The sequence below is a fragment of the Microtus ochrogaster genome, chromosome 7, assembly GCF_000317375.1.
Source record: "Microtus ochrogaster isolate Prairie Vole_2 chromosome 7, MicOch1.0, whole genome shotgun sequence".
Classification (NCBI taxonomy): Eukaryota; Metazoa; Chordata; class Mammalia; order Rodentia; family Cricetidae; genus Microtus; species Microtus ochrogaster.
In genome coordinates this window covers 38,583,975-38,610,539 of record NC_022014.1, presented here as the reverse complement: position 1 = coordinate 38,610,539, position 26,565 = coordinate 38,583,975, and the positions used below count along the sequence as shown (strand labels likewise).

The following is a 26,565-nucleotide window of genomic DNA, read 5'->3' as shown; positions in this document are numbered from 1 at the left end:
CACTGTTAAAGAAATATTCCACAGATAAACAAAAGTAACACACCTTTGCACTGTTAAATATTCCACAGATAAACAAATGTGACACACCTTTACACAGTTACAGTAATAGTCCACAGCATAAACAAATGTAACACGCCTTTGCCTAGTTAAAGTAATAGTCCACAACAGACCAGGACTCAATGGTGGTTGTGACCCCGCATTGCACACTTAGGCTGCCCTTTTGAGGCAGGTTCTTTGATATAGGATGAGCCTAATAGTTGGTCAATCCCAGTGAACAAACATTTACAGCTTAGCATCCTAATTTTGTTTATTTCTAACAGGTCTGATGAACACACTACTTTACCTTTGGGGTATTTTGGAGACAATGTTCCCTTAGCTGAATTCTACTTTGTGCGGTTTACTATCTCCTAAGCAAATCTATTAGTATATCCTTTACGACAGAATTATATTACTTTGAGTTTCTTCTCATGAAGAAGCAGGAAGGAGGAAGGAGAGGGAAGTAAGGAAAGAGGAAGGGAGGAAGGCAGGCAAAGGCAGGGCACCGCTCTCTCCATGCTCTGTGTGGCACTCGTACACAAAGAACGAAACAGTGACGGTGTGGCAAGAGGGCTGTGAAGCATCCTGTCCTTTCAGGCAGGCAGGTGCACAGTGGCTGGGAGCAGGGGTACAGGGGTGGGGTGGGGCTTGCCAAGCTGGAAGGCTGTGTGTTCAAGGAAGCTTCAGAAGGAGGTGAGAGCCTGAGGCAGGCGCATCTCAGCCTTCCTTTCAGTTCTATAGCTTTAGAGATACACACTGAACACCCATGGTCTTCCCTCCTATCCCAGGAGTCTGACCACCTAGCCACAGGGCCGACCACCTTGGTACCTGCGGGGTGCTCCCTGTGCCCTCACCCTTCGCCGTTCCTCTTGCACCATCAGTTTTGGTTTTAGGTTAGAATTCACGTTTTGAGCAGCTGGGGGTTTAAAGCTCCTCCATGTGAGCATGTGCTCTGTTGTTTCAAAACTGGAGCTGAGGGTCCAGGGCAAAGTTACAGGATTCCAACAGGGCGGGGGTGGGGGTGGGGTGACAAGCGAGAAAAGACAACTAGAGAAGGGTGGTTGTTTCTTTAAGGGTTAACAGAAGGAATGGAGGCTGAAGCTTTGGAGCAGTTAGCATCCAGGGAAAAAAGGCTTGGCTAACCAATGATTTGAATGAAAATGAGTTGGTAAAAAAAAAAAAAAAACCCTCAGGAGTATGACCTCAGAACAATAACAAACCACTTTAGACGAAGCTGGTTCCTGGAAGGAACGGTATTGCTTGAGTTCTACTAAAAGCTGTTTGGTGAAATGCAGGGAAACTGGATGAAAAATAGCAAAAAGGAGAGCAAGGGACTAAAAGAACATTTTCTGAGTCTAATAGAAATAGAGTCTGATTTTCTGTGCTGAATGACGCGCACACGAGGGCTTCTGGGGACGTCAGGATGGTGGAGTCTCTTTGGTAAGGGGAAGTGACTGAGAGGAACAGAAAGGAAGAAAACTATCAAGGAGGCTGGGTGGGCTGGGGCAAACAATTCATCCAAGGATCAGCAACAGCTCACAGATTACAGGTCAACTCGACACACATAGAACTACCTCTCACTTGAGCTATGATTGCTTAAAAATGCTTCACAAAAAGCAAGGCTTTCTCCACCTGCCCAACATATCAGGATAAAAAAAATAGGAAAAAAGGAATCACGGGTAGGAACACGCTCAGTTAAAGAAGCCCTCATCACGTGCTGATGGCATCTGAGGGAGACAAGAGTGTTTTGGGATAACACAAGCAAACTCTTAGGTATTTGGATGCAGCTCTTTGAACATTCGAGTCTGGGTTTGGTTTCCTTTCCTCTCAATGAGGCTGTTTGAAGCTGAAAAGAACTTCGCTGTGCACCTAGCACTAATCACGTAGCTGCAAACACTTGCTCCAGTAATTGGTATAGCAGCTTTAAAGCAGCAGTGCTCTTATGTCCATCTGCAGAAGAGAAACGGAGGTGCAGGAAGGCAGGCTAACTTGTCACAGGCTGTAGGCTAAGTCCCCATATAATTTATTTTTGTGGATGTGAGTGTACCTCTGTTTCTGCGTATACCCATGCATGTGGGTGCTCAAGGAGGTCAGAAGAGAGCCTTAGATGATTATGGGTGCTGGGAATTGAAGTTGGGTCCTCCAGACCCTCCCCTTGCAACTTATGAAAGAAACAAACTACTACAACAAATATTGCTGTGCCTGCCCTATGTACCGAATTCCAATTCTCTGTCCCTTTAGTGGGTGGGGGTGGCTCCTTCAGTTCCTTTTTTCAATGCGCGCACACGTACACACACACACACACACACACACACACACATGCCTGTGTCTAGGGATAATATGTGGTGTAATTTTTCATATCATAAACATTTACATAATGCTATGGGTTGGATAAATGTGCCCTCGAGGCCCATGTGTTAAAAGCTTAGCTCCCAGCCCCTGGTGCTATATAGACAGATGCTTTAATGGGAGGCCTTCTGGCCCCTGGAGTAGTTCCCTTAAAGGGGTGATTGTGAGCCCTTGGTCCCATCTTCCTCTTTTCTCACCTTTGCATTTTGGCCATCAGGTGACTGTTTTGCTACACCCTGTAGCGTTCCTTGTCTCACAGCTGCCCCTAAGGCAAGAGGGCCAATTGGTCACCCTCTAACACAGCCGTTCTCAACCTCCTGATCCTGGGACCCTTTAACACAGGTCCCCATGCCATGGTGACCCCTACTGTAAAAAATAATAGTTGCTGGGCGGTGGTGGCGCACGCCTTTAATCCCAGCACTCGGGAGGCAGAGGCAGGCGGATCTCTGTGGGTTAGAGGTCAGTCTGGTCTACAAGAGCTAGTTCCAGGACAGCTAGGGCTATTACACAGAGAAACCCTACCTTGAAAAAAACAAAAAATAGCTGTTATTACTATTATTATTTTGGCTTTTTTGAGACAGAATTTCTCTGTAGCCCTGGCTGTTCTGGAATTCACTATGTAGAACAGGCTGGCCTTAACTCATAGAGACTCAACTGCCTCTGTCTCCCGAGTGCTGGGATGAAAGGCGTGTGCCACCAACTGCCAGCCATAAAATTATTATTATTGCTACTTCATAACTGTAATTTTCCTACTGTTATGAATCATAATGTAAATATCTGTGTTTTCCAATGGTCCTTGGGGGCCATGAGCTACAGTTTGTGAGTGGCTGCTCTAAACCCCCGAACATGTGTGGCAAAACCAGTCTTTTCCCTTTGAAGTCAGATGTGCTTTGCCCAGACGTGTTTCGGGGGGCAGTACAGACTTGGTTGTAACACACTGCTTAGGGAACACTTTTGTGCCACTTGGTTCTTCCACCAATTCTGCTACTGTGATGGTGAACTCTGCCTGTGGCCATGTCTTTGGTATGTGTGCACCACCCAGTGGGGGCACCACTTGCCACGTTTCGTTACAGATCTTTTGAAATGTGGCTGGTTCAAAGGGAGATGGGACATGGGTAGAAAATACACCGCAGATTTCAAAGACAGTGTGATAAATAGGATAAGCACCTTAGTAATGATTTTTAGCGTTTTTTGTTGAAATGATAATAGTTTTTAATACTACGATAAACAAAATACGCTATTGACTTCACTTGTTTTTTGTTTCTAGACTGCTGAACTGAAAGACCCTGTACCTTCCATCTGTGGTGCATGCGGCATTTCTACAGGAGAGTGCTAACGGGGCTGGAGAGAAGGCTCAGTGGTTAAGAGTACTGGCTGTTCTTCCAGAGGAGCTAGGTTCAATTCCCAGCACTCACATGGCTGCTCACAACTGTCTGTAACTCCAGTTCCAGAGGATCTAGAATCTTCACACAGACATGCATGTAGAAAAAGCACCAATGTAAATGAAATAAAAATAAATATTAAAAAAATGAAATCTTAGTTAATAAATTAAGATGATGTTTTAGGAGCATTAACTTTGGGTGTCTTTTCATTTTATTTACAATTTATTCTATCTTTCATTTCATGGTGTCTTGCCTACTGTGTGTTTGTGCATCATTTGCAAGCCTCGTGACAGTGGATGCTGGAAGAGCGCATCATGTCTCCCAGAACTGGGGTGACACACAGCTGTGAACTGCCCAAGTGGATGCTCGGAATCAAACCAAGGTCCTCTGGAGGAACAGCCAGTGCTTGTAACCCCTGAGCCTCTGATGATATTTTAATCTTTTGCCAATCTAGGTTTTGCTAACAGGAAAAGGAAGAACGCCCCACATGCAAGTGGGAATACATTTTATATTACTTCACACAGATAATTATCCCAAGTATTAGAACACTTTGTATTCTAGCAAAGCACAGACTGGATGATTAATAATGAAGAGATTTTTGTGCACAGCTGCAGAGGCTGAGAAGGCTAAGGTTAAGGAGCCATGTTTGTCCATGGGGCTTACGGCTCTGTCATAATATGACAATAGGCATTGTGTGACTAGAGAACAAGAGAGGGCAGAACGTGCTCTTAGGGCAAGCCTAGTCCCTTCAAGAGAATTCATTTCTAAAGTAACATGAACTCATCCATGCGACTCAACTAATGACTCATAAAGGTGCTACCCTTGACCATCGGGATGTTTCTCACACACGAACTTTGGAGACACAGTTCTGCTATTGCAATACATAAAAAACCCACTCAGATTTCCTATGATGCTATGGAGCTAAGTGAAGCTAAGCAACTGTCCAAAGTCATACCAGGCAGGCAGGCAGGCTGCTCAAGCCTGGCCTTTTAGCCACAGACCTGATGGAACAAGGTACCCTGAGAAGCCATGTAAACCTGCCCAAGAAGGTCCAGCCGCAGCTTAACTGGGTGAGGCCTCTCACACAATCTCTCCGTATCTCAGTGGTACCCCTCTTTTCTAACTTTCATCGGCATGGATGTACAGACACACACTTATTTCAGCAATTTCAGCTTTAATGAAGCCAGAATAGGGAGCATTTTTCTGACATCTGTTTCCAATGTTGTGAAGTCAGCTCTATTCTTTGCCACTAATTATATTAACTATTTTTAGGGCAAACTGTCAATGCGCCATACTTATTCATGCTTCCTACATTCCCAATTTGTTTTTTAGCCATATCTATTTATAACTTGAGTTTTTTAAAGAGATGCCCTCATTCTGCCAATGACAAATTTGGGGCTTGTAATTAAGTTATAAAACACATTGTGGGGGATGACATATCATGAGGATATTATTGGTGGCTACTAGATTGCTTTTTGAATTCTGCATAAAAACGTTAACACTTGGAATTATAGTTACAGATTAAGGAGAACCTGAGATCACCTACCTGTAGATTTTAGACCATAGACTCGGTGTCAGGAAAGCTCTGTGACCTTGTGATCCTGGGGCTGCTATTAGAACCCTTGTTAATGTCAGTTTCCTTCTCAAATAGAATAAAAGTGTCCGTCCCAGAGTTTCTCAGGGGATTAGAGGAGGGTCTTAATTATTTATTGTCACTTTCATTCCAGAGTGGTAGTGATAACTGCTATCTTACCGTACTTTCCTTCAGAGGTCTCCAGAGGTGTCTCCTCTCTTCTGGCACAACAGACCTCCATTTTCTGCCAAGACTTAGGAACCTCCCCTTGGGTGGAGAGGTCCTGGGTTAGAAGGAAGCCCTACAGTTTCATGCAGTGAGAAACATTTTTCTATCAAAGACACTTAGTCCCACAAGGGCTTGTATTTCCTGGATCCCTGCCCCTTTTGGGTAACTAGCCCATCATGTCATATTGTGACGTTGTGTCCTGTTGGGGACAGCAGACCACCAGACTCTGAGTTTCTTGTAAACAACTTGTTTACCTGTGCCTGCAGCTTCTCTGAGCACGAGATCCTGATGGCAGGGGAGTGGGTTCTGGTGAGCCTGCAGCTGAAAGATCCTGAGAGCTGGGGCGTGGCTGTCAGTTAAGGATCCCTATATAAGCTTCCCTGGAGCACAATAAAGTTGGCATTCTTGTATTAAGGATGGCTCATTTCTCTCTGTGTGCGTGTGTGTTAAGTCTCCAGCTTAGTTTCCAGCTTGCGTACCATCCTGTAATGCAGGCGCTACTGTGCCCCACCAATGGGGTGGAATGCAGTCTCCACCTAAGTCAGGGCTAAAAGGCAGTGGGCATTTTCTTGAGTACTTTTGCTGTTTTGGTTTGGGTTCTGGTGTGGTCATTTTTTCAAAAGGAATTCACCTTGTCAAATTTCACTTTGTTTCTGAGTTTCTTTATGCAACACTGCAATTATTCTTTTCCCCACACTTCCTCCACTTCCTCTGTTTGGGACACTCTTCGCAGCTCAGAAGAAAACAGTTCTGAGACCCATAACTTAAAAACCTCAAAACACCTCCAGCATTCCATTTCTGGAAGATCTGGCTGCATAAGCCCTGCCCAAGGCGGCTGAAATCAGATATCCCTGCTCTACTTGGGATTGGCCACTGTGACTTCCACATTCCTGTTCCCTTTTTTTCATGATTTATTTTTATTTTGTGTTCATTGGTGTTTGCCTGTATGTATGTCCCTGTGAGGGTGTCAGATTCCCTGGAACTGAAGTTACAGATAGGTGTGAGCTGCCTTGTGGGTCCTGGGAATCAAACCCGGGTCCTCTAGAAAAGCAGTGAGCACTCTTCTTAACCAACTGAGCCATTTCTCCAGCCCCTTCCTGTTCCTTTTTGCTTCCAGGACGTGGGCTCTTTGCCTCTCTTTACTGACATGGGGGTTGACGGAGGACAGCCAGCCTCTCCTAGTTAATAGCCTTACTAATTTGTCTTTTGTTAGTCAAGAGCAGGATCTCTGTCATCCTTGCCCAGAAATACATAACACAGCTTCCGTGTTATAGTCGCCTTGAGAAGAATAATACCTATCAGAAGTACACCCCCCCCTCCACTTTGGCCCAATATCTTAGAGCCTTAAAAACATATGTAGTCTGGCACCTGCTAGATACAGACTAAATACTTGAAGAACGATTACTTTCTCCCTTGGTAGCCTTGTGGGACCTGGAGAGACAATGTGTTTGTATGGTGTGTTTTGTTGTCACCAGTCAGGGGCCCTCCTGGAGAATGGCATGACACAAAGAAGCGTAGGTCCTTGTCATCTTGATGATCGTTGCCTCCGTCCCAGTTTCACGGGGAGGCTCACCGGCGTCATCCCTTCTTCTTTCCAGTCCCGGGATGGGGGGGGGGCGGTCCTCTTTGGTGTTCTGACCCTTCCCTGTCATGTGAACTGGGAAAAGGTGACTGAACTAGGTCCCCTGCTCCTGACTACTTAATTTAGTTGTCCTGACACCTGTCGCCTAGCAACACAATTTCGCCTGCGCCCAGGGCGCAGGCTCAAAGCCTTTTCCCGCCCGGTCTCTCGGGCGCACATCTGTGACGCAAGCATCCCGCGACTCTCGGCAGCCACCGCACGCTTGGTACCATGGCTTCCTCCGGGGTGGCGGGTGGGAGACAGGCCGAAGATACCTTGCAGCCACCGCCCGAGCTGCTACCGGAGTCCAAGCCGCCGCCGCCGCCTCAGCCTCTACCGGTCGCCGCGCTCCCGCCACCGCCGGCTCCGCGGTCTCAGTCCCCCGCAGGCGTGAAGGAGGAGAATTACTCCTTTTTACCGTTGGTTCACAATGTCATCAAATGGTAAGGGCCTAGGAGAGGTCAGGACACCAACTTTCCCGGCCTCTAATGTTGCTGGTTCGGTCCGAGCAGCCGAAGCCTGGGCGCTCTGGGCCACGCCCCGTTTTCCCAGAGGGGCCACACAGTCGCCTTGTGAGTTCAGCAAACTCCAGAGCCTGGAGAGTTACACTGTGCACCCGGGTGAAGCCCACAGACTGAGCAAATTCACAGGTTCTGCGGTGCACTCTTGTTTACATCCTAGATCCCGCGGCGTCTTGGGGTTAGGTCTCAAGTCCTTACACATATAGTCTGAAGAGAATTTGTTTTTGTTTTTCGAGACCTGGTTTCTCTATGTAGCCTTAGCTGTCCTGGAACTTGCGCTGTAGACCAGGTTGGCCTTGTACTCATAGAGACCCGCCTGCCTCTGTCTCACTCGAGTATCGGGGATTAAAGGCGTGTGCCCCCATGCCCTGACGGCAGTTTTATACGATAGTTTTAATATACCTGTGTTTTGGTTGTTTATATGAGTCCTAGTGTGAAATTTCCCACTTGTACCATTATGTGGGCCCTTAAAAGTTTTCTAATATTGGGAATTTTAGATGTTCAGATGCGAGATTCTCGCCTTGTACACAGTTCCCGTTTCAGTGCTAGGCAACATCTTTACCTGTGTGACACTATTAACTACTACAGATGTACACCGGAAAGGAACCAGCGATTTACTGGCACAGGGTTTACCCAATAGAAGCAGAGTAAAACAAGCCTTTTTAAAACTGGATAGGGAGCCAGGCGGTGGTGGCACACGCCTTTAATCCCAGCACTCAGGGGGCAGAGGCAGGCTGATCTCTGTGAGTTCCAGGCCAGCCTGGTCTACAGAATGAGTTCCAGGACAGCTAGAGCTGTTACACCGAGAAACCCTGTCTTGAAAAACTAAAAAAAAGGGTAATGCTAGAAAACATTTGAAACAAAGACACGGAAGTTGCTCCAAATGATTATGTCCCAGTATTAACCTTCACAGGATATTAAAGCATGCGGTGCCGTCTTTTTTGGCACAGTCTGCAAGATGGCTTACGTATTTTTTTGTTACTCTCCGTATACAGTTGTGCCACTTCCAAGAGGGACCCTGTGTGCAAGCATTCTCATCTCAAGTGTGCTTTGATAAACTCAGGTGGCACAGGACAGTCACTCCCTGGGGCCTCTTGGTGCTGCCAGGATTCTTGGTAACAGTAAGAGAGTTGGATGGCTTGGCAGGTGAGAACACTTGCTGTGCAGGCCAGAGGACCTGAGCTTGAATCCCCAGCATCCACATAGAAAGCAGTCATGGATGCTCACGCCCTGTGGCCCCAGCATTTCATGGCAGAGACAAACACATCTTGAGAGCTGTGGCCAGCCAGCCTAGCTGATGCTATGAACTTCCCATTAACCGTGAGACCCTGTCTCAAAGCAGTAAAGTGAAGAGCCACAGAAAAAGACACCCTGCTTCAGCATGCCCGCCTGCACACTCACAGGCATTCACAGACCTGAATAACACCCCCCCCACACACACATACATAATAAATAAAAAAAGAGTCTTATTAACATAGGGTATATAAAAGCTGCTGCTGGTGTCTTAGGACATTCTGTTAAAAGGGGGAATTTTGTTGAGAGAGGGTTTTGCTACAAAGCCCAGACTACCTTTGACCTTTTGATCCTCCTATCTCAGCTTCCTAAGTGCTGGGGCTACAGGTGTGCACCGTTACACCTAGCAACCGTGAATCTTTTCGTAGGAGGGGGTGTGCTTTAAAATCACAGTAAAAAGTTCATTACAGTAAATGCAGAAACTAGTGACATTATTATTATCGTCAAAGATTAGACACTACCTGTAATTGTATATGTTATCCTTTTATACCTGGCAATAATGACTGTAGTTTTTTTCCTTCACACTAGTATGAGTGATGCATTCTGCTGTGGCATTACCCGTTACCCCTGCTTCTGTGCCACTAGGCAAAGGAAGGTTTTGATTACATTGTAACCATTAGACTATTACTGTATGTATGATCTGGAATTGACCAGATTATTCAGGGATGACTGGATAGCCACAGGACACTAGGTGTAACTTCTACTAAACCATTAAATACTAAAAGTAAATTAAGACAAGATTACAATTCCAGTCATCTTTATGAACGTGCCCTTTGATGTTTTGCTAATAAGGAATTGCCATTTGGCCTAAAAATCTTAATAGCCAACTTCACTGGAGTTGCACCTTAGCTAGGGTTACTGTTGTGTGATGAAACCCCATGACCAAAAGCAGATTGTGAAGGAAATGGTTTGTTTGGCTTTTACATCCATATCACTGGGGGAAGCCAGGGCAGGAACCTGGAGGCAGGAGCTGTTGCCGAGGCCATGGAAGGGCTGCTTACTGACCTGCTTCACCTGCTTGTTCAACTTGCTTTCCTTTTCTGTCTTTTCTTTTTTCTTCTGGTTTTTGGAGACAGTTTCTCTACATAGCCCTGGCTATTCTGGAACTATTTATGGACCAGTCTGACCTCAAACTCAGAGATCCGTCTGCCTTCACCTCCCGAGCATTGGGATTAATGGTGTGAGCTCCCACGCCCGGCTTCAGTGTATTTTCTTACTTAGAATCCAAGACCATCATCCTCGGGGTGGCTCACCCATGGCTGGGCGCTCCCATATCAATCGCAAATTAAGAAAATGCTCCATAGTCTTGCCTTCAGCCTGACCTTGTGGAAGTGTTTTCTCAGTTGAGGCTTCCTCCTGTCTGCCAGCTCTGTCAAGTTGACACAACACAGCAGGCGCAGTGCTCATCTGCAGCTTTTCAAGTGACCGCAAAGCCTCGGGTCTCACATTGGACTGTTCTTTTGGCGTCAGACAACATGAACATCCTGTATGTAGGGTAAGGCAGACTGTCCTCTGTGTTAGCTTTTGGCAGATACATAGGTGAGACGGAAAAGAGGAAGGCAAACAAAAGCAACAAAAACTCTGACCATCTCAGGGCAATGCTGGAATATTGGGGTTACCCAGAGTAACCCAGATATACATGGATTAATTAAATCACAGGTGCACAATCACCCATGCTGCAGAACAGATGTTCCCAAGCCAACAGAGCACTTGGGTTGGGCTAGCCTTGGTGACAGGAAGTGAGATGTACCAAGAACATGCTGTGAAGTCAGAGGGTCTGAGTTCAAGTTTGTATGCTGAGGCTTGCCTTACCATCTTTGTGAATAGTCTTCCCAGGCTGTAATTTTCCTGTCTCTATATATCAGTAGATCTGAATTGGACGTGGTGGTACATACCTTTAATCCCAACACTCAGGAGACTAAGGCTGATCTCTGAAACCTAGTCTACATGTCTAGTTCCAGACCAGCCAGGAATAATGGGTTCAAACTACAGCTATGACTTATGGCTAGGTAGCCTTGGGCAGCCAACTCTGCTTCTCATAGAACTGGGAGAGCTCCAAGGTGCATGCCTGTGAAAGACGACAGGTTGATCACATGGGCTTGTCTAAAAGGACACAGGAGGGCTAACTCACCTACTGACCCTGAAGCAGCTGCCTTGGCCGTGGCCTTCCCCACACCTCTGTAAGCAGTGACAGGGGAAGTCTAAGGAGGACGCACCCACAGTCCTGACCCGCTCCCTTGCCCAAAGCAGGTAATACCCTTCTTCCACCTTGTAGACAGTGAAAGCATTGCTCTGCCCAAGATTGATCCTTGGCAAGGAATAAACCAGACTCAGTGTAGGACACGCAGCATACTTCAGGACTGGGAAGGGAAGCCAGCTGAAAATGGGTTATGAGCCCCTCAACAGTGTGGCTGCTAACCTGGCAGAGAGAATAAGGAAACCTCCTGAAGTGTGTGACCAGCCGAAAGGAAAAGATTCTGGGGAGAAAAGCCGCCTTCAAGAAAATCCAGTTCTGGTCATCCTACTCAGCGTTTAGCAGCTCACTTGTAACTATGTGACTAGCAGTACTGGCTACTAGGCACAGAAAAGAAACTGTAGTGAGAAAGACAGGACCCCCACCCCCACCCCGAGGTGGAGGTAGTGCAGGCCTTTAGTCCCAGCGGGTGGGAGGCAAAGGCAGGTGGATCTCTGAGTTCAAGGTCAGCCTGGTCAACAGAATGTGAGTTCCAGGACAGTCTGGACTGTTACACAGAAAAACCCTGTCTCGAAATAAAAAGACAGGACCCAGAGAGGCCAACTGGTATTGTCTCCATGAAGAAGGGTAAGTCCAGTTTGAACCTCTGGGGTGTTGGGTGAGTTTTTAGGTCGGTGAGGAAAAGAGATTAGGACTATGCCTGGGGCAGGGGGAGGAAAGGATTTAGGAGCTTGGGGTTGCAGCTCATAGTGGGTGATGCCACCTACAAGTCTGATAGTACAAGAGGGCAGAAGGTAGGGGAGGAAAGCTGGATAAGGAAGAAAAGCTGTGCACTCGTGACTCCTGAGGTCATTGCTCAGTGTGATGTGCTTAGCACAATCCAAGGAAGGAGGGAGATTGTAGAGGAGCCAGGAAATTGGGGGCAGCATTTCCTTTATTCTTGGAGGACTAAGCTGCCAGCAGATCTTACATGCTGGGAGTCAGCGATGGGGATGAGCAGCAGGCCTACTGGTCCAGGGTGGCTCTGCCAGGCTCTGATGTCTTGTTCTGTGCTTCCTCCGCACTCTTTGAGTTATGTATCGGCCTTTTCTGGGAGAAGGAAGGGTGGAAAGTCTCACGTACAGCACGTAACCTTGTTCTCCTAAAGAGCTCAGCATCAATTACATCATAAGAGAGGTTTAATTAACAAAAGGAACAGTTGCCAGTACAAATGTGGCTGCTGGGAATACCTTAAGTTTCTTCTTTGGGTTTATATGCGTGTGTTTCTTTTCAGAACGTCATAGAACTGGGGACCAGGCTGTCATGTGCCATTTTCTTGGATTCCATCCTGTGCACATGTAAAAGTCTGTCTCATTGAGGGAGCTACAGAGAATCCCATCTGACATGCAGCTGGTCTTCACATGTAGGCATTTTGGTTTTTCACTTGTGCAGCAGGCACCATGCTGGGATGAAGTCCTTTGCTCGAGGTTATAGTGAGGTAAATCCTCTCCATGGAGCCCCTGAAGCAGGGGACATGTAGTTTCTATTTTGACAGCTGTTGCTCGTTTCATCTTTTTAGCTGACTCCTCCAAACTTCAGATCAGACTACGTCAGTTAACTTGCAAACTCTATTAACCTGAAGTGGCCTGTAAATCTGCCACCTAAGAAGCACTAAGACAAATTAAAGATGGATCCCACAGATGGAAAGTAGGAAGTAATCTCTCTCCACTCTCCACTGCCTCCCTCTCCCAGATCTGTACATATTCTGTGTAGCAGTGAGTCATCAGTCATGGACTCGACTCTAGTGCACACGTGCGCTGCTCCTGTAGTTGGAGCCGTAATGAGTACCTAGGTCTGCCCTTTCTCAGTGAGTTCTCTAGAGTCTCGAGAAATTGCTACTGATGTGGTATGTGAATATAACATTCCGGTCACTATTAGCAAGGTTGGGGAAATGCGTCAATTGATGCTTTGTTACCAGTATATTTCTTTCCTCCATACCTCTGCTGCTGCCATTAAACTTTTAACTGGCTAGCCTGATAGATAGGTCAGAAATGTAATCAGTTGATACGTTTTAGTATGCCTTCTTTTCATCTGTATTCAGTTTTAATTTGTTTTGAGACAGAGTCTCACTTTGTAGCTCTGTCTGGCCTGGAACTTGCTATGTAGACCAGGCTAGCTTCCAACTGAGAGATCCACCTGCCTCTGCCTCCTGAGTGCTGGATTCAAAGGCGTGTACCATCAAATCTGGCTTGCAAATTTAATTTTTTGTTGCTATTCTTGTTTTACATACCCGTCCCTCTAGTTTCCTCTGCTTCTGTTGAGCCGAGCTTCTTGTCTCTGCCTTCCAGATGTAAATTACCAGGCTGTTGACTTTTTTTTGTCTTTGGTGATGGTTGTGGTGATTTTTTTTCCCTACTTAAAATCGTGATTTGATGTAATCAGATTTGCTCAGCTTTTCCTTCACAGCTTCTGAGTATAAGCCTGTGGTTGTTCCTTTTCTTGTCATGTGACAAAAACACATGGTAGAAAAACCTATAGGAGGATGACTATTTTGGCTCTGAGAGTGTTTGTCCATCATGATGGAGAGTTTGGCTAAACACAGTGGTATCATCCATCATGATGGCCAGGAAGTAGAAAGAAGGCAAGGAAGGGGTAGGGACAAAATACTCCCCAAGGACATGCTCCCAGTGTCCTAATTCTTTCAGCTTTGTTCCCACCCCCAGAGTTTCTAGAACTTCCCATTAACAGTGTCACCAAGTGTTTAAAATAGTGGCCTGTGGGAGACATTTTGTACCAAACCATAACAGAATCTTGCTTAGAAAGGCTTTGGGACCTGGTGTGGCTCAGTGTTAGAGCACTTGCCTAGCGTGTACAAGGCCCTGGGTTCTATCCCCAGTGTTCTAAAACAACAATTAAACAAAGTCTTTGACTTATTTTTGGTTTTTGAGACAGGGTTTCTGTTTGTAGTGTTGGTCACCTGTCCTGGAACTTGATCTGCAGCCTCTACTTCCAGAACGCTGGAATTAAAGGTGTGGATGGCACACCTAGCTCAAAACAAAGGTCTTAGTGATCTCCTCGTACAACTGTTGTGGTTCTGATTTTTTACTTTTAATTTTTAGATGTTTCCACGATACCTTTTTGTGGAGAGTAAATGGTTGGATGGACTTTCTTCTGCCACCTTTCCCTACTGCTGGTTATTAAATATTAACTCATGTTTGAATTGCTGCCTTCAAAAGTCATATACTCAGTCTCCAAGTGTTTTCTGAACTTCCAGACATCTATTCTCTGGTGCTTAGGTATCGCAGTCCTGAGCTCTTTATGGTTTATTTATTTTCCTTAAGCTAGTTTTCCTTCTTGTTCTTGCTTGGCTTACTTCCTGTGGCATTCTACGTTGCTGCCCAGCTTCCCCATAGCCAGGTGCGTAGGCTCAGTGGGCTGTGCCGCTTAGACCTGCACTGTACTTTCAAGCCTGTTGGTGCCACTCATCCAGGTCTGTAACCTCAGTTTGGGATCAGTCAGTTCTTTGTTTGTTTGTTTGTTTGTTTTCAAGACAAGGTTTCTCTGTGTAGCCTGGCTGTCCTGGAACTTGTTCTGTAGACCAGGCTGCCTCGAACTCACAGAGATCCCCCCCACCTGCCTCTGCCTCCCGAGTGCTGGGATTAAAGGCATGCGCCACCACTTCTTAACTAGTCTCTTTGCCTTTAAATTCTCTTCAATTCATTCTGTAAGTTCATTTTTCCCTGCCCAAAATTTTCTGGAATATTGTACGCTACAGTACCTCTGTGCTGACACTCAGGAGACTAAGATAAGGGGATCTCATTTGAGGCTAGCCTGGGCTACATGGTGAGACCATGCCTCAAAGCTTCTCTCAGGTTTCCTTTTCCTAAATTGAGCACAGACTTTTAGCCTTTTATCAGGGGTCATAGCAGACCATATCATATGACTGGACAAGCTGCCGCTGCAGAGCCCGTAGTTACATGTGTCTTTGACTGGGCAGAGCACTCATGGAACCTGTATATCTTTATGGACTCACCTAGTGGCCACGTTCTACGCTCAGAGTTTTGTGCCAGAACTTTCCACTGCACCTTGTGACTCCACCTGGTACCTGGAGACTTTGGCTGAAACAGCCCTGCTTAGAGTTGGAGTCCAAACTCTGGCTTTCCTCCCATCATCGTTCCTGAGTTGAATGAACAGTTATGTGAACTGCATGTTTACGAGGCCTGCTGGTGCAGCCTTGTAAGTCCATCTACTGGGGACGCCGCCGGGGTCAGAGGATTGTGAGTTCAAGGTCATCGTAGGCAATAGAAAAAGAAGACTGAGAACGTAACTTAGTGGCTTAGTGCTTGCCTGTCAGTCATGAAGCCCTGGGTTAGATGGCAGTATTAGAATTTACAGGCTGTCTATTTATTATTTGGAGAAAGAGTCTCTCTGTGTAACCCTGGCTGTAGATTATGCTGGCCTTGAACTCATAAAGAAATACCTGCCTCTGCCTCTCAAGTGCTGAGATAAAGGGATGCTCCACTACACCAGGCCTATTTTTTGAAGTTTGAAAGAATGAGGAGAAGAAATGGTTGTAAGAACTCCTATAAACCCCAGTCTTTGAGGTCTTTCCTTGTCTATGGTGTAGCTACAAAGGACTTGGACAAGAAGGAGGAGTAAAGTGTGGCCTTCAAAGTCATCTCATCTGAGTTTGAAACTAAGCGTCCCAGCCTGCCAGTTCTGAAGTGAAGTGTCCCTGCCTGTGTGCCGCTCTTGGCCCACCCCGTTAGTAATCTCCATTTCGATACTTACGCACTGTGGCTTTGCTAAATGTCATACTTCTGTCAAATGTCTTAGGTTGCTAGTGGGTCCAGGAGACCATCCTTGTTAAGCCGGCACCGGGAGTTCAAGTGATGAGTGCAAGGCTCCCTCCCGCCTGCTGCAGGCAGGTCAGCGAGACCTCTGTTCTGGGAACAGGGTGTCGCTGACCTGCCTCTTCCCACACACAGGCTCCTTGCCAGCTGAGGCCTGCTGGACTGTGCAGGAAGTGCCCCCACAGGCCGTGTCTGGGATTCACAGTTCTGCTGCCCTGTGTCCACCCAGTGCCCACTCTTTCCGCTGGGTCCTGGAGCAGAAAGGGTGTCCTTAGAGCCTGTCTGGAGACTACTGGGAAGAGCTGCATCTGTGCCAGTTTTCAGACTCACAGCAGAACTGACCCGGCCCTGATGGCCTCCATGGGGGCGGCCTCCCTGAGCTGTTGGGGAAGGAGTCCAGAGAAGAATAAGTTAAGAGTGCTCTCCCAGTGGTCTCTTCACAGTTGGCCCTGTGGGTGTGTTGGGGTAGAGCCACCAGAGCTCACCATAGTGACCTACGAGGATTTGGATTTCTAAAAGTGGGTGGGACAGAGGGATTGGGAGCAAGAGAGGACTTGTGTCTAAGAAGCAGTGTCAGTGGCTGTCTGGAGTAGTGTGGGGGAGGGAGAGTGGCTGGACACATGACTGGGAGAATTGGAGAGGGCAGCCTTAGTGGGTGGGGGCCGCTGTCCCATTCTGGATGTTGACAGGCAGGCAGATGGCAGTCCCTTTGTGGATGTTTGCAGAGAAAATCTGGATGCTGGAGGAGGAGCTAGACTTGGGAAAGAGGACTGTGGGAGTTGCTGGGGGTGAGGGAACAAGCCCAAAGACATGCTGTAGGACAGCTTTTTTCAGATTTCTCTAACTGATCACTGGAGAGAGGAAACCCCTGCAATCTTGTGGCTAATGAAAGCCGCTGTGGGAAGTCCAGTGCCGCTGTGCCAAAGAGCTGCTGAGTGAGTGCTGGTGAGTGCTGGCAGAACCACAGAGGACACCAGATGATGGCTAGGCAGGAAGTAGCCACCAATAGGGGAGGAGAGACAGTCATGAGTTTTGAGGAGATATGTTTATGTTTGGAATGGGGTCTTCCTGGACTGGCCTCAAACTTGGTCTTCCTACCTCAGTCTCCTAAGAAACTGGGATTATAGGTGTGTGTTGCTATGCTGAGAGAGTATTCTGGCAATATATGTCAAAAATTATATAAAGCCTTTGACCCAGAATTCCCTCCATAGGACATTATCTTTCCGGAATACTTGCAGAGTTATGTAAAGATGCAAATATACCATGTCCATTGCCATTTTGATGAATTACAAGCATTCCAGATGATGGTCTGTAAATAATTTCACGATGTGATCAAATGCATATTAATGTAGAAAGACCTCCATCCAATATGGATTAAGTGAAAAGAGAAGAATGAGAACCACATTTGATACGCTCTGCCAGGATAACAAAAGTCCACACATGGTTGCGTGTTACTGCACATGTTGAGATGATCTACAGCAGTTTACATCATATGCTAACACAGGTGGCTCTGGGACTTGGGACTAAAAGGACTTCCCTTTTCTAAAGCCTTGATAGCTGTTTTAATTTCTTCCCTCTAGCATCTACTAATATTTAAGAGAAACATTTGATCTGGGGACGTGAAAGCCACAGGAGTCAGTCCAGCGGGAGGAAAACTGTGGACAGAGAGGACTGAGGGGCACGAGTCCGAGGCTGGCCACCAGGGACAGGTGGGGCATGCTCCTGAGGAGCACAGAGGTCTGTGGTGGGAAGATGCAGGCAGCCAGGTCAGGGTACCCAGAAGTGAGATGAGTGACTGTCAGTGTGAGAGCAGGCTGGCCTGCTGACCCATGGCCTCCCTTTGTTTCTGCATTGTTGGAGGGCACACTGCTCACTTGTTGCCAATTTGCTTCTGTGCAAAAAAGAAATTGGGAGAAATCAGGGCATATTCTTAGATGCACCCATTGTTCCCAGACTTTTGTTCACGAGCCTGGGACTCGTGCCCAAATGCCTGTGCTGACTGCTAGGAAGATACTCTGCCCTCTGTGCCCCCGTGGTTGTAGTATTCATGCCACTCTTTAAGGACGCACAGTAGATGGAACTGTGGTGCTCTAACTGGCCTTTGTTTGTATGATTTCCATCGTCCCTGACCTAGTCTCTCTCCTTTTCCTTCTAAAGTTGGATGGTGACTAATGTTGATCACAAAGGCAGGCCCATTTAGAGCTCTCGACTTCTGTTCCCTCACTGTCAAGCCTGACCCTTTTCTTTAGGCCTGGGGATTTCACTATTTCACTGTCATCCTGGCATAACAAGTCCCCTCGTAGTTTGAACAGGGTTCTGAACAGTGTTTTCCTCACCCCAGGACTTCTGTTCTATTTACCACTACCAACTAGGGCAGGTGAACAGCCTACTTCAGGGGCCTACAGCCGCCCCCCCCACCCCCCGTGGCTTTCCCTACCTTTCTGTTTCTTACCTGAAATCTACGCCCTTCCCCCAAAGTTCACCCGGTAAAGAATGGACATCTGGAGGGTTTCAGAAGCGAGTGTCTTACACATGGCCTGTGCTTCCCTGTCCGAATCAGAGCTTTGGAGCTGGTTAGGCTTGCTTCAGGAACTATATTACTATAAACCTCCTTCCGCATTTTGGTTTTTGTGGGTTTGTTGTTGTTTGCTTTTACTGTATCCTTCTATGTGATGTGAGCCAGTTTTCTTAAGAGTATTTTAAATTCCAACACTTGATCAGTGGCAGCCCCCAGTGTCTGTGCTCTGAGCTGGGACTTGTTCAAAGCTCATCTTTCCTGGCTTCCATGGGTGATTCTTTTGTTCTTAGGGTTTTTGGGTTTGGGGGCTGGGGGTGGTCAAGACAGGGTTTCTCTATGTAACAGCTCTGGCTGTCCTGGAACTTGCTTTGTAGACCAGGCTGGCCTCGAACTCATATTCTCCTGCCTCTGCCTCCTGAGTGCTGGGATCAAAGGTGCGCGCTAGCACTGCCCGGTTGTTCTTAGGGTTTTTGTTCTTTTTTGCCTTTGGTCTGATGGCAGGAATAGGGATCTTTGCAGTGGATCACAGCTGTGAACGGATCTGAACAATCTGCCTTCAAAATGGACTTGACCCAGAAGAAGGCATTTGCGGAACTGTGCTAGAAGAGAGCCTGTCTGCCGAGAACTTCCAGTGATCTGTAGTTGAGTTAAATTCATGACTAGCTTTGTGGGAATTCATCTTTACATTAACAAAAGCCCAAGCCAGCATCATACCTCAGTGAAATGAAGGTCTTGCTAATTCACAAAGTCTCTCCTAGAAACGGCTCAGGTCAGGTGGAGTGGAGTATGTCAGCAGGTTTGTTTTGAGTCTTTGTTTTGGGTAGCGGTCAGCTGGTGGTTGGTAATGGTGTATTCATTTAGCATGGCCATGGCCTTGCTTTCCAGTCATTCACTCTTTTGACAGGTGGTGTTTTGAAAACTTAATTTGGTGTATTGTATGTGCATGTGTGTGGTAGAGAGCCAGAGGAGGGCACTTTGGGTGCCCCGTGTCACCCTTCACAGTTGCCCTTGTACAGAACCTGAGGCTTGCTATTTTAACTTGTTGGTTTCTGGGATCTGCCTGTTTCTATACCCTACCCCACCTGAGCTGGGGTTATAGACACGTGTGCCCCTGCTATTCCATGGGTGGTGTGGCTCCAAACTCAAGTTGTCATACTTGTGCAAGCATTCTTTATCCACAGTTGTTTCTTGAGTGTCCTACGTATGGGGTCAGGACCAGCAAGACACCTGTGATGAAGCCAGCTCAGTTCCTGCCCTCAGTGGGGCCAAGAGCTTTAAGTATCTGATTTGTCAAGTATGCTGGTCAAGGGAATGTTTTAATGATCTAACTTAAAGCTAAAGAAAAAACCAAAACGACCAATCCCTGTCTTCTGGGGTGGGCAACCTAGTCACAGGTTAGACATGTCAAACAGAACATTCCAAAAGGTGTCAGAGGGTGTAGAACTAGAAACCGTGGTGGAGATGAGCTGCACCTGCTAATAACTGACTCCTTCTACTTCCCCTGCTGCCCCTAGCATGGACAAGGACAGTCCAGATCTCCACCAGGACCTGAATGCGCTCAAAACAAAGTTCCAGGAGATGCGGAAGCTCATAGGCACCATGCCTGGCATCCACATGAGCCCTGAGCAGCAACAGCAACAGCTACACAGCCTCCGGGAGCAAGTCAGGACGAAGAATGAGCTTCTGCAGAAATATAAGAGCCTCTGCATGTTTGAGATCCCCAAGGAGTAGGACCAGCTCCCAGGACAGCTGCCAAGGGACTGAAAACATCACACCTGTGGTGTCCAGCTCCTCGGGAGCCTAACTCAAACTATGAGGCCACATGTGCCTGGTGTGGGGCCTTATTGGCTGTACTCAGCTTTGACTAGCTACGCCTGGGCCTCATCAGCAGATCTAGAGGGCACAGGAAAGGAAGTAGCTGTTCCCTTCTTTCCCTCAGCTCCTCCCACTCCCGATACCATCAGCGTATATCAGGTACATACTGTTCCCATTAACAGTAGTTTCATGAAGCATTTACATAGAATTTGGGGGGAAATTAGGCCTACACTGAGATGGCATGGATTTAATATAATTAAAGAAGGCTGGGAGCGCGTGAACATTGTTTTGAAAGGCCAGAGGGTGAATGGCTTCTCCCCCAAAACTGTTTGAGCTACTGAATGAAACTATCTCTGGGATGTTAGCCCAGAGCCTTGCCTGCCAGCCAGCGGCTGGCATCTCCGGTTTCCAGCCTCCTGCATCCAGCCTCATAGGCTCTTGCTCCCTTTATCTCCATCACTCCAGGCAGTGCTCAGAATAGCCAAAACACTGCTTGCCTGGGGCCCTTTGTTCTTCCCACGCTGGCTCAAAGGGGCTGTTAAGCCAGCAGCTCTGCCCTGATTCATCAGCCCTGGCTTACCACGTCATCTCTCCTCCAGCCAACGAGTCAGCCTCATTTGCTCCTCTGCACATGGTCCCTGCACACTTCTGATGTGGAGCGGAGTGGCTGGAAGGGTAATGGGGCAGTTCCTCAGCCAGGGGTGTGTGTGGTCTGAGTCCTGTCCAAAGGGCAGGGAGAGCTAAGCCTGGCTCCATCCCTGTGCTCTAGTTGTAGAGTGCCCAGCTAGTCCCAGAGAGACACTGTGTTCTCCTCCTCCCAGGGGCTGTCACACTAAGGGAGGGTGGCCCTTTCTCAGGAGTAAGGTGAGAAGTACAGAGTATTGTTTGGATCTTGAAATGGGCACAGCCTGGGCTGACCACTTTAGGACTTAGCAGGTGCCTGCCAACTGGCCTTGTTGGCAGGAGTGCTGGCTGGGGATGGTTTCAGTAGGGGTTCTTGTGGTACTGCCTGTCTGAGATGCCTCACAGTTGGGACTTGGGATGTGGGAAAGAGGGTGTTGAGTTGCAGTGGTTTGGGCAGAAAAGTGGGCTCTGAGGCAGAGAGGAGAGCCAATTAAGCCATGACTACCTGGGAACTGTTACTTAACTGAATCAGTTATTTTCCGATTTTCTGGAAATTTGAGCAGTGGGTGAGCCAGTTTTAAGGCTCTGCCCCACTTCTGTGAAGCACAGAACACACGACACTCAGGAGCTTCAGACCCTCCTGCTAAGCAGAGAGAAAGGCTCCTCGGAGGGCTGGAGGAGGTGGGGACTCATCTGCAGACGTGGGAATAAAGTATGCTGTGCTCTCAGAACACGTGGTTTGCCTGCCGTCTTTTTCTTTATTATAATCCACTTTCCAGCGGTGTTAGGAGTCAGACCCTGGGATTGCAGGTTTTATAATGAGGAACTCAAGTGGGGTGTGGAGCAGTAGCAGTGGAGAGGCAATGTTCTCTGTGCTCCTTCCTCCACCCAGCATGTGCATCCATTAGACTACATAAAAGCCTGCATGTCTCCTTCAGGGGCCCTGGGCAGCCCAGCCATCCATTGTTGAAAAGTGAATGCTTTTCTGTGATTTGAGAAGTGCAGTTCCTTGGAAGTGACCCTTCCCAAAACACGGTTGAAGTCCCACCCCCCAGGATAGTCTTAAGCATCAAGACCATCTTGAAAAGCACCAAATATAGCCGGGCGATGGTGGCGCACGCCTTTAATCCCAGTACTCGGGAGGCAGAGCCAGGTGGATCTCTGTGAGATCGAGACCAGCCTGGTCTACAGAGCTAGTTCCAGGACAGGCTCCAAAGCCACAGAGAAACCCTGTCTCGAAAAAAGCAAAAAAAAAAAAGAAAAGCACCAAATACTCGGCTCATGGGGTGCAGCAGTTGAGCTGATTCTGAGATACCATACTGAACCCTTACAGCATGTCTGTGCCTCAGCTGCAAAATTGGAGGCTTGGAAGGTGACACTTGCCTCAAGTTGACCTTAGGAGTGGCAAGGAGATCTGGGTCAGAAGCCACGAGCCCTTAGCCACAGAGGGAGACATCTAAGTGCGGAGGAGATGGGCCTCACCTGGTAAGTGCTTTTGGGAGCTATGCTGCAAGTTCTCTGCACTTTACTAGGTCCTGCGGTCCTGCGGCAACCCTGGGCAGGGGCTAAGCACCTAGCACTAGCATCTTCCAGTACCCTCTCAGGCAGGACCCCTTACCTGGGGAATCAGGGTCAGGTGTCAGAGTTGAGAGTGACAGCTTTCCCTAGCCTGCCACGGTTGAGTAACAGATGGGCTGTGTGGAAGGGGAGTGTGAATATATCTCCAGAAATGAGGCAAAGGGTGGCCAGAGAATGCCAGAAAGATCTAGAGCATGTTCCACTTTGAAGCTGGGAGGCCATTTTCAGAAGGCAAGGTCCATTCTCAGTTCTGCTTGACCACCGCCACTGAGGCAGGAACCCAGCTCCCTAAAAGTAAGAGCAAAGAAAGCCCCATTTTCCATTTTTAAATTATTTTATTTTAAATTAAAAAAGTAATAAAGACCTCACACAATAGAAATGTAGAGATTTTTGTTCATGTCATATTGACACCGGAACTAGATTAAAGTGCAAGTTTTGTGGCTTATCTTTGAGCAATTACACGCACACACACACATGTAAACAAGTCTCTTGCCTATGATTGGAAACCCCCCTCCCCCCACCTCACGCTAAAGTTTCCAGTTTGCAGAGTTTGCTGTCATGGCAACACCAATCACAGACAAGATAATGCCTTGTTGGTCCTGGCCCTCCAGCAGGCAGGACAGTTACAAGAAGTCTCACAGGCTGATGAACTTCACACTCTCATTCTCAGGTCTCAGAGAAAAATGCCAAGTACCCCTCTACTGGGTCCTGGCATCCCAGAAGTGAGGGCAGGCACCAGCTGGGTATCAGTGGCGAGAGAGTCCAGTCTTAGCCAGTTCTCTTTCCTTTCACAACAGATGACTGTCCCTTAATGGTCTGGCAGCGTCTCCCGGTGCGCAGGGCTGGGTCGCAGGAAGCGAGGGAGGAGGCCAGTTGGCGCCCTCATGGCACCGAGCGCGTGGGGCTAGCCCAGGAGTCCAATTTGACTTTTGAACAAAAAAGGTCCTCAGGTTGTGTGGCCGACGCTGGGGGCTTCTAACTGATGACACAGCGCTCCTTGTCCTTGGCCTGGCTGCTGACACTGGTCTTTTCACGAATGTACATGAGGTCGCTGTGCACGCTAGGTCTGCGGGCAAAGGGCGCCAAGATTCCAAAGGCTTCGCCGTGGTCGCCGCCGCCGCCGCTGCCCGCACGCAGAAGCTTCTTGTTCCTTAGAGCCTTTTTGTGTAGTACGTCGCAGTACTGCACAGACACCTTGCGGTGCAAGTCGGGGCTCATCTCGCTCGGCAGCTTGGCCATGGCAAAGAGTGCACGGAACATCTGGTCCAGGCTGCTGTTCTTCTTAGCCGAGATCTCAAAGTAGGCACAGCTCTGAGGGTCGTCGCCCACCAGCTGCTCAATCTCCCGCTGCTCCACTTCGCGGTAGAAGTCCCGGTCCCCTTTGTTACCGCAAATGACCAGGGGCACGTCCACGTTCTCTTTGGTTTTGTTCTTGAGACAAGACTTGGTGTCCAGAATCTGCTGTTTGAGCCTTTGCACCTCCTCGAATGAGTCGCGGTTGTCCAAGCTGAATACCAGAATGAAAACGTCTCCTATAGGGGAATGAGAGGGAAAGGTGAGGGCGACTGTCAGGAGTGGAACAGCGCACGTCGGCGGCCCCATGCGCGATACACCAGACCCCCTCCCCAAGACTCCGGCCCCGGGATCCCAGTCGGCCCCCCACTCACCTGTTAGGATGGACAGGCGCCGCATGGCGGGGAACGGATGATTGCCGGACGTGTCCAGTATATCCAACTGGTAGACTTCGCCGCGGATCGAGTAAAACTTTCGGTGGAAGTCCTCTATGGTAGGGGTGTAGGTGTCCTCGAAGCGGCCCGTAAGGAAACGCGACACGATGGCGGTCTTGCCCACTTTGGATGAGCCAAGGATGACCATCCGGTAGCAGTTCTTGGCAGGGATACTCAGTTCAGAGTCGCTCGGGCACATCTTCTTGATCATCGCGGCCAGTTTCATTGGGCAGAGGGGCTCCGGGAGCAGACGCAGGGCCGAGAGAAGGCAGAGGTTCGGGAGTGGCAGAAGAGCTTGTCTTTGAGACCGCTCGAGCTTAGCTTGACTCTTGGGAACAGCAGGCTCTGGCTTTCTGCGCCCCACACCGCCCTTATATGCAGCGAGCCGGAGCGCCCGGGCTGGCGCCTCCCAGCCAAGGTGCGTCACGTCCCGCCCCCAGGCGCGCCCTGCTCCTCCTAGGCTCAGCGACCTCCGCCTAGGAGCCTAAGGCTCCGCTCCAGTCCTACGTGCGCTGGAAGGAAAACTAAGTCCAAACTACCGCCACGCGAGGATCCAGGGCTGGCCTCAGGGACTTCAGAGGTTGCAGGGGTCCTGGCTATGCCGGTGATTCTGACATCTGGGATTCTCTCAACACCAGTACGCGGATGCTCACTTTCCTTGGGTCTCAGTTTCCCAGAAAATACGACCCGGTGATAACAACAGGTGTGCTGGGAATTTACCCCAGTGCCAGCCCCTCGGGTCCCAGAACCCGTGCTGCCTTTCCGGTCGTGGTATTTGGGGGTTTTGGGGTTTCCTGCGCTAAGGTCCGCGCTTTACGCTACAGCCACCAGAGGGAAGTAGGGAGCCCCGCGGGCGTGCAGGGAGGCCCAAGGTTGTAGCCAGACCAGATTTAAGGCAGGGAGCCAATTGAAACCGACCCCCCCCACACACACACACTTCTGTGCTATATTTTCCCAGTTACAGATAATCTGGTCTGTGGGGACCTCAGCAAGGGAGAGCTACCATTCTCTCTGTCTCTGACGACACGTCTTTAAAAAAAAATAAAAATAAAAATCAGTCCTAGGTCAACATCCTCCACCTCCAGTCTCCCATGGCTTTCTGTTTTTTTCCCCTCCTGTGGGCCAGTCATCTCATTTTGCATTGAGGGAGCTGAATGAGGCCGAAAGTCTCGGAGGAGGCCTGCGAGCACAGCCTTCTCCGTAGCTCAGTTTCCCTTTCTGGAAGATGACACTGGTTCCTTGATTGTCAAATTACAAGTGCAAACACTTTCCAAGACCAGGGCCTACTCAGAACAATAGAAGTGTATCGTGCCAGGGAGGCTGCCCAAGGAGGAAGGCAGCAGCAGGTTGATCAGTAACCAGGCCCGAGTAAATGCTTGGGGAGAAATAGGATGTGTGTGCTGCTGCTCGTGGTGATGAAGTCAAGCTGGGTTTTCACTCTGCTCTGACCTTGCCTGAATAGGAAAAGTTCAGAGACCCACGAGCTGACAGAGGCCACTCACCCTACCAGGCAGGCTTCGTGCCCCACAGGCAGGGCTGTCACTCCACCTACTGAGATATTTGCATAGTGCCCCCACCCCCCAGGTTTCATTCCTTCCTTGTGACCCAGGATCTCGGCAGCAGCCATCCTGCCCAGGGGCCACATGGCCCAGGGGTGCTGATTTAGTGGTCCCTGGTCTGTGGTAATGCACTCTCTGGAAGGGAGAAGCAGCACTCTGTACTTCACAGATGAAGAAACTAACGCACACAGAAGCAAGCTGCTTACCTAGCAAGTAGGCCTGGGGTTTGAGCCCCTGGGCCACATGGCTCTCAATTGTCCCATCTTCACCTCTGCTTGTGCATCCCCCCTCAACCCCTCCCCCCTCCCCCGCCAACAGTGTCCACTACCCAGGCCGCTGCAATTGTCTGGCCATTTCAGTCCAGCAGGATTCCATATCCACTCCCCTTCCCTCCAGGCTGCTTCTTCATCCCTAGCAATTGAGTAACCAGGGTCAGTTAGATCTAGGGCAGGCCAGGTGGGTGAGCCCTTCACTCTCTTGGTTCTTGCCCCTGCTGCTGCTCACCTCCCTTCCTTCTCCATCTGGGGTGTCTGGCCGCATCTGTGAGAAGAACCTGAGCTCAAACACAGGACTGCTATGTACAGCAATTAGCACAGGGTGTTCACTGCAGGACAGGACGCTCAAGGGTACAAGCCAAGGCTGTTGGCCCCAGACTGAGGCCCTTTTCCTTTGCCTCTAGAAGACATTGTGTGGGAGGCTGGGGCTCTGACTCAGC

The 26,565-nt window shown here is 48.6% G+C and overlaps 2 protein-coding genes across 2 annotated transcripts; one reads left to right on the top strand and one right to left on the bottom strand.

Moving 5' to 3' along the window:
- Positions 1 to 7,401: 7,401 nt before the first annotated feature.
- On the top strand, positions 7,402 to 21,719 carry Med9 (mediator complex subunit 9). Its single transcript, XM_005349960.3, has 2 exons — positions 7,402 to 7,632; positions 20,062 to 21,719. Exons 1-2 carry the CDS (start codon positions 7,421 to 7,423, stop codon positions 20,276 to 20,278), a joined length of 429 nt encoding a protein of 142 aa, XP_005350017.1. The 5' UTR covers positions 7,402 to 7,420; the 3' UTR covers positions 20,279 to 21,719.
- A 1,173-nt stretch (positions 21,720 to 22,892) lies between these two features.
- On the bottom strand, positions 22,893 to 26,059 carry Rasd1 (ras related dexamethasone induced 1). Its single transcript, XM_005349959.2, has 2 exons — positions 24,232 to 26,059; positions 22,893 to 24,096 (listed from the first exon to the last, which is right to left on the bottom strand). Exons 1-2 carry the CDS (start codon positions 24,515 to 24,517, stop codon positions 23,540 to 23,542), a joined length of 843 nt encoding a protein of 280 aa, XP_005350016.1. The 5' UTR covers positions 24,518 to 26,059; the 3' UTR covers positions 22,893 to 23,539.
- Positions 26,060 to 26,565: the final 506 nt, after the last annotated feature.

Coding starts and splice junctions, on each gene's coding strand:
- Med9 (XM_005349960.3), top strand. CDS start 7,421: ATGGCTTCCTCCGGGGTGGCGGGTGGGAGACAGGCCGAAGATACCTTG. Junction 7,633..20,061: donor GTTCACAATGTCATCAAATG/GTAAGGGCCTAG, acceptor TGCTGCCCCTAG/CATGGACAAGGACAGTCCAG.
- Rasd1 (XM_005349959.2), bottom strand. CDS start 24,517: ATGAAACTGGCCGCGATGATCAAGAAGATGTGCCCGAGCGACTCTGAA. Junction 24,097..24,231: donor GCGCCTGTCCATCCTAACAG/GTGAGTGGGGGG, acceptor ATTCCCCTATAG/GAGACGTTTTCATTCTGGTA.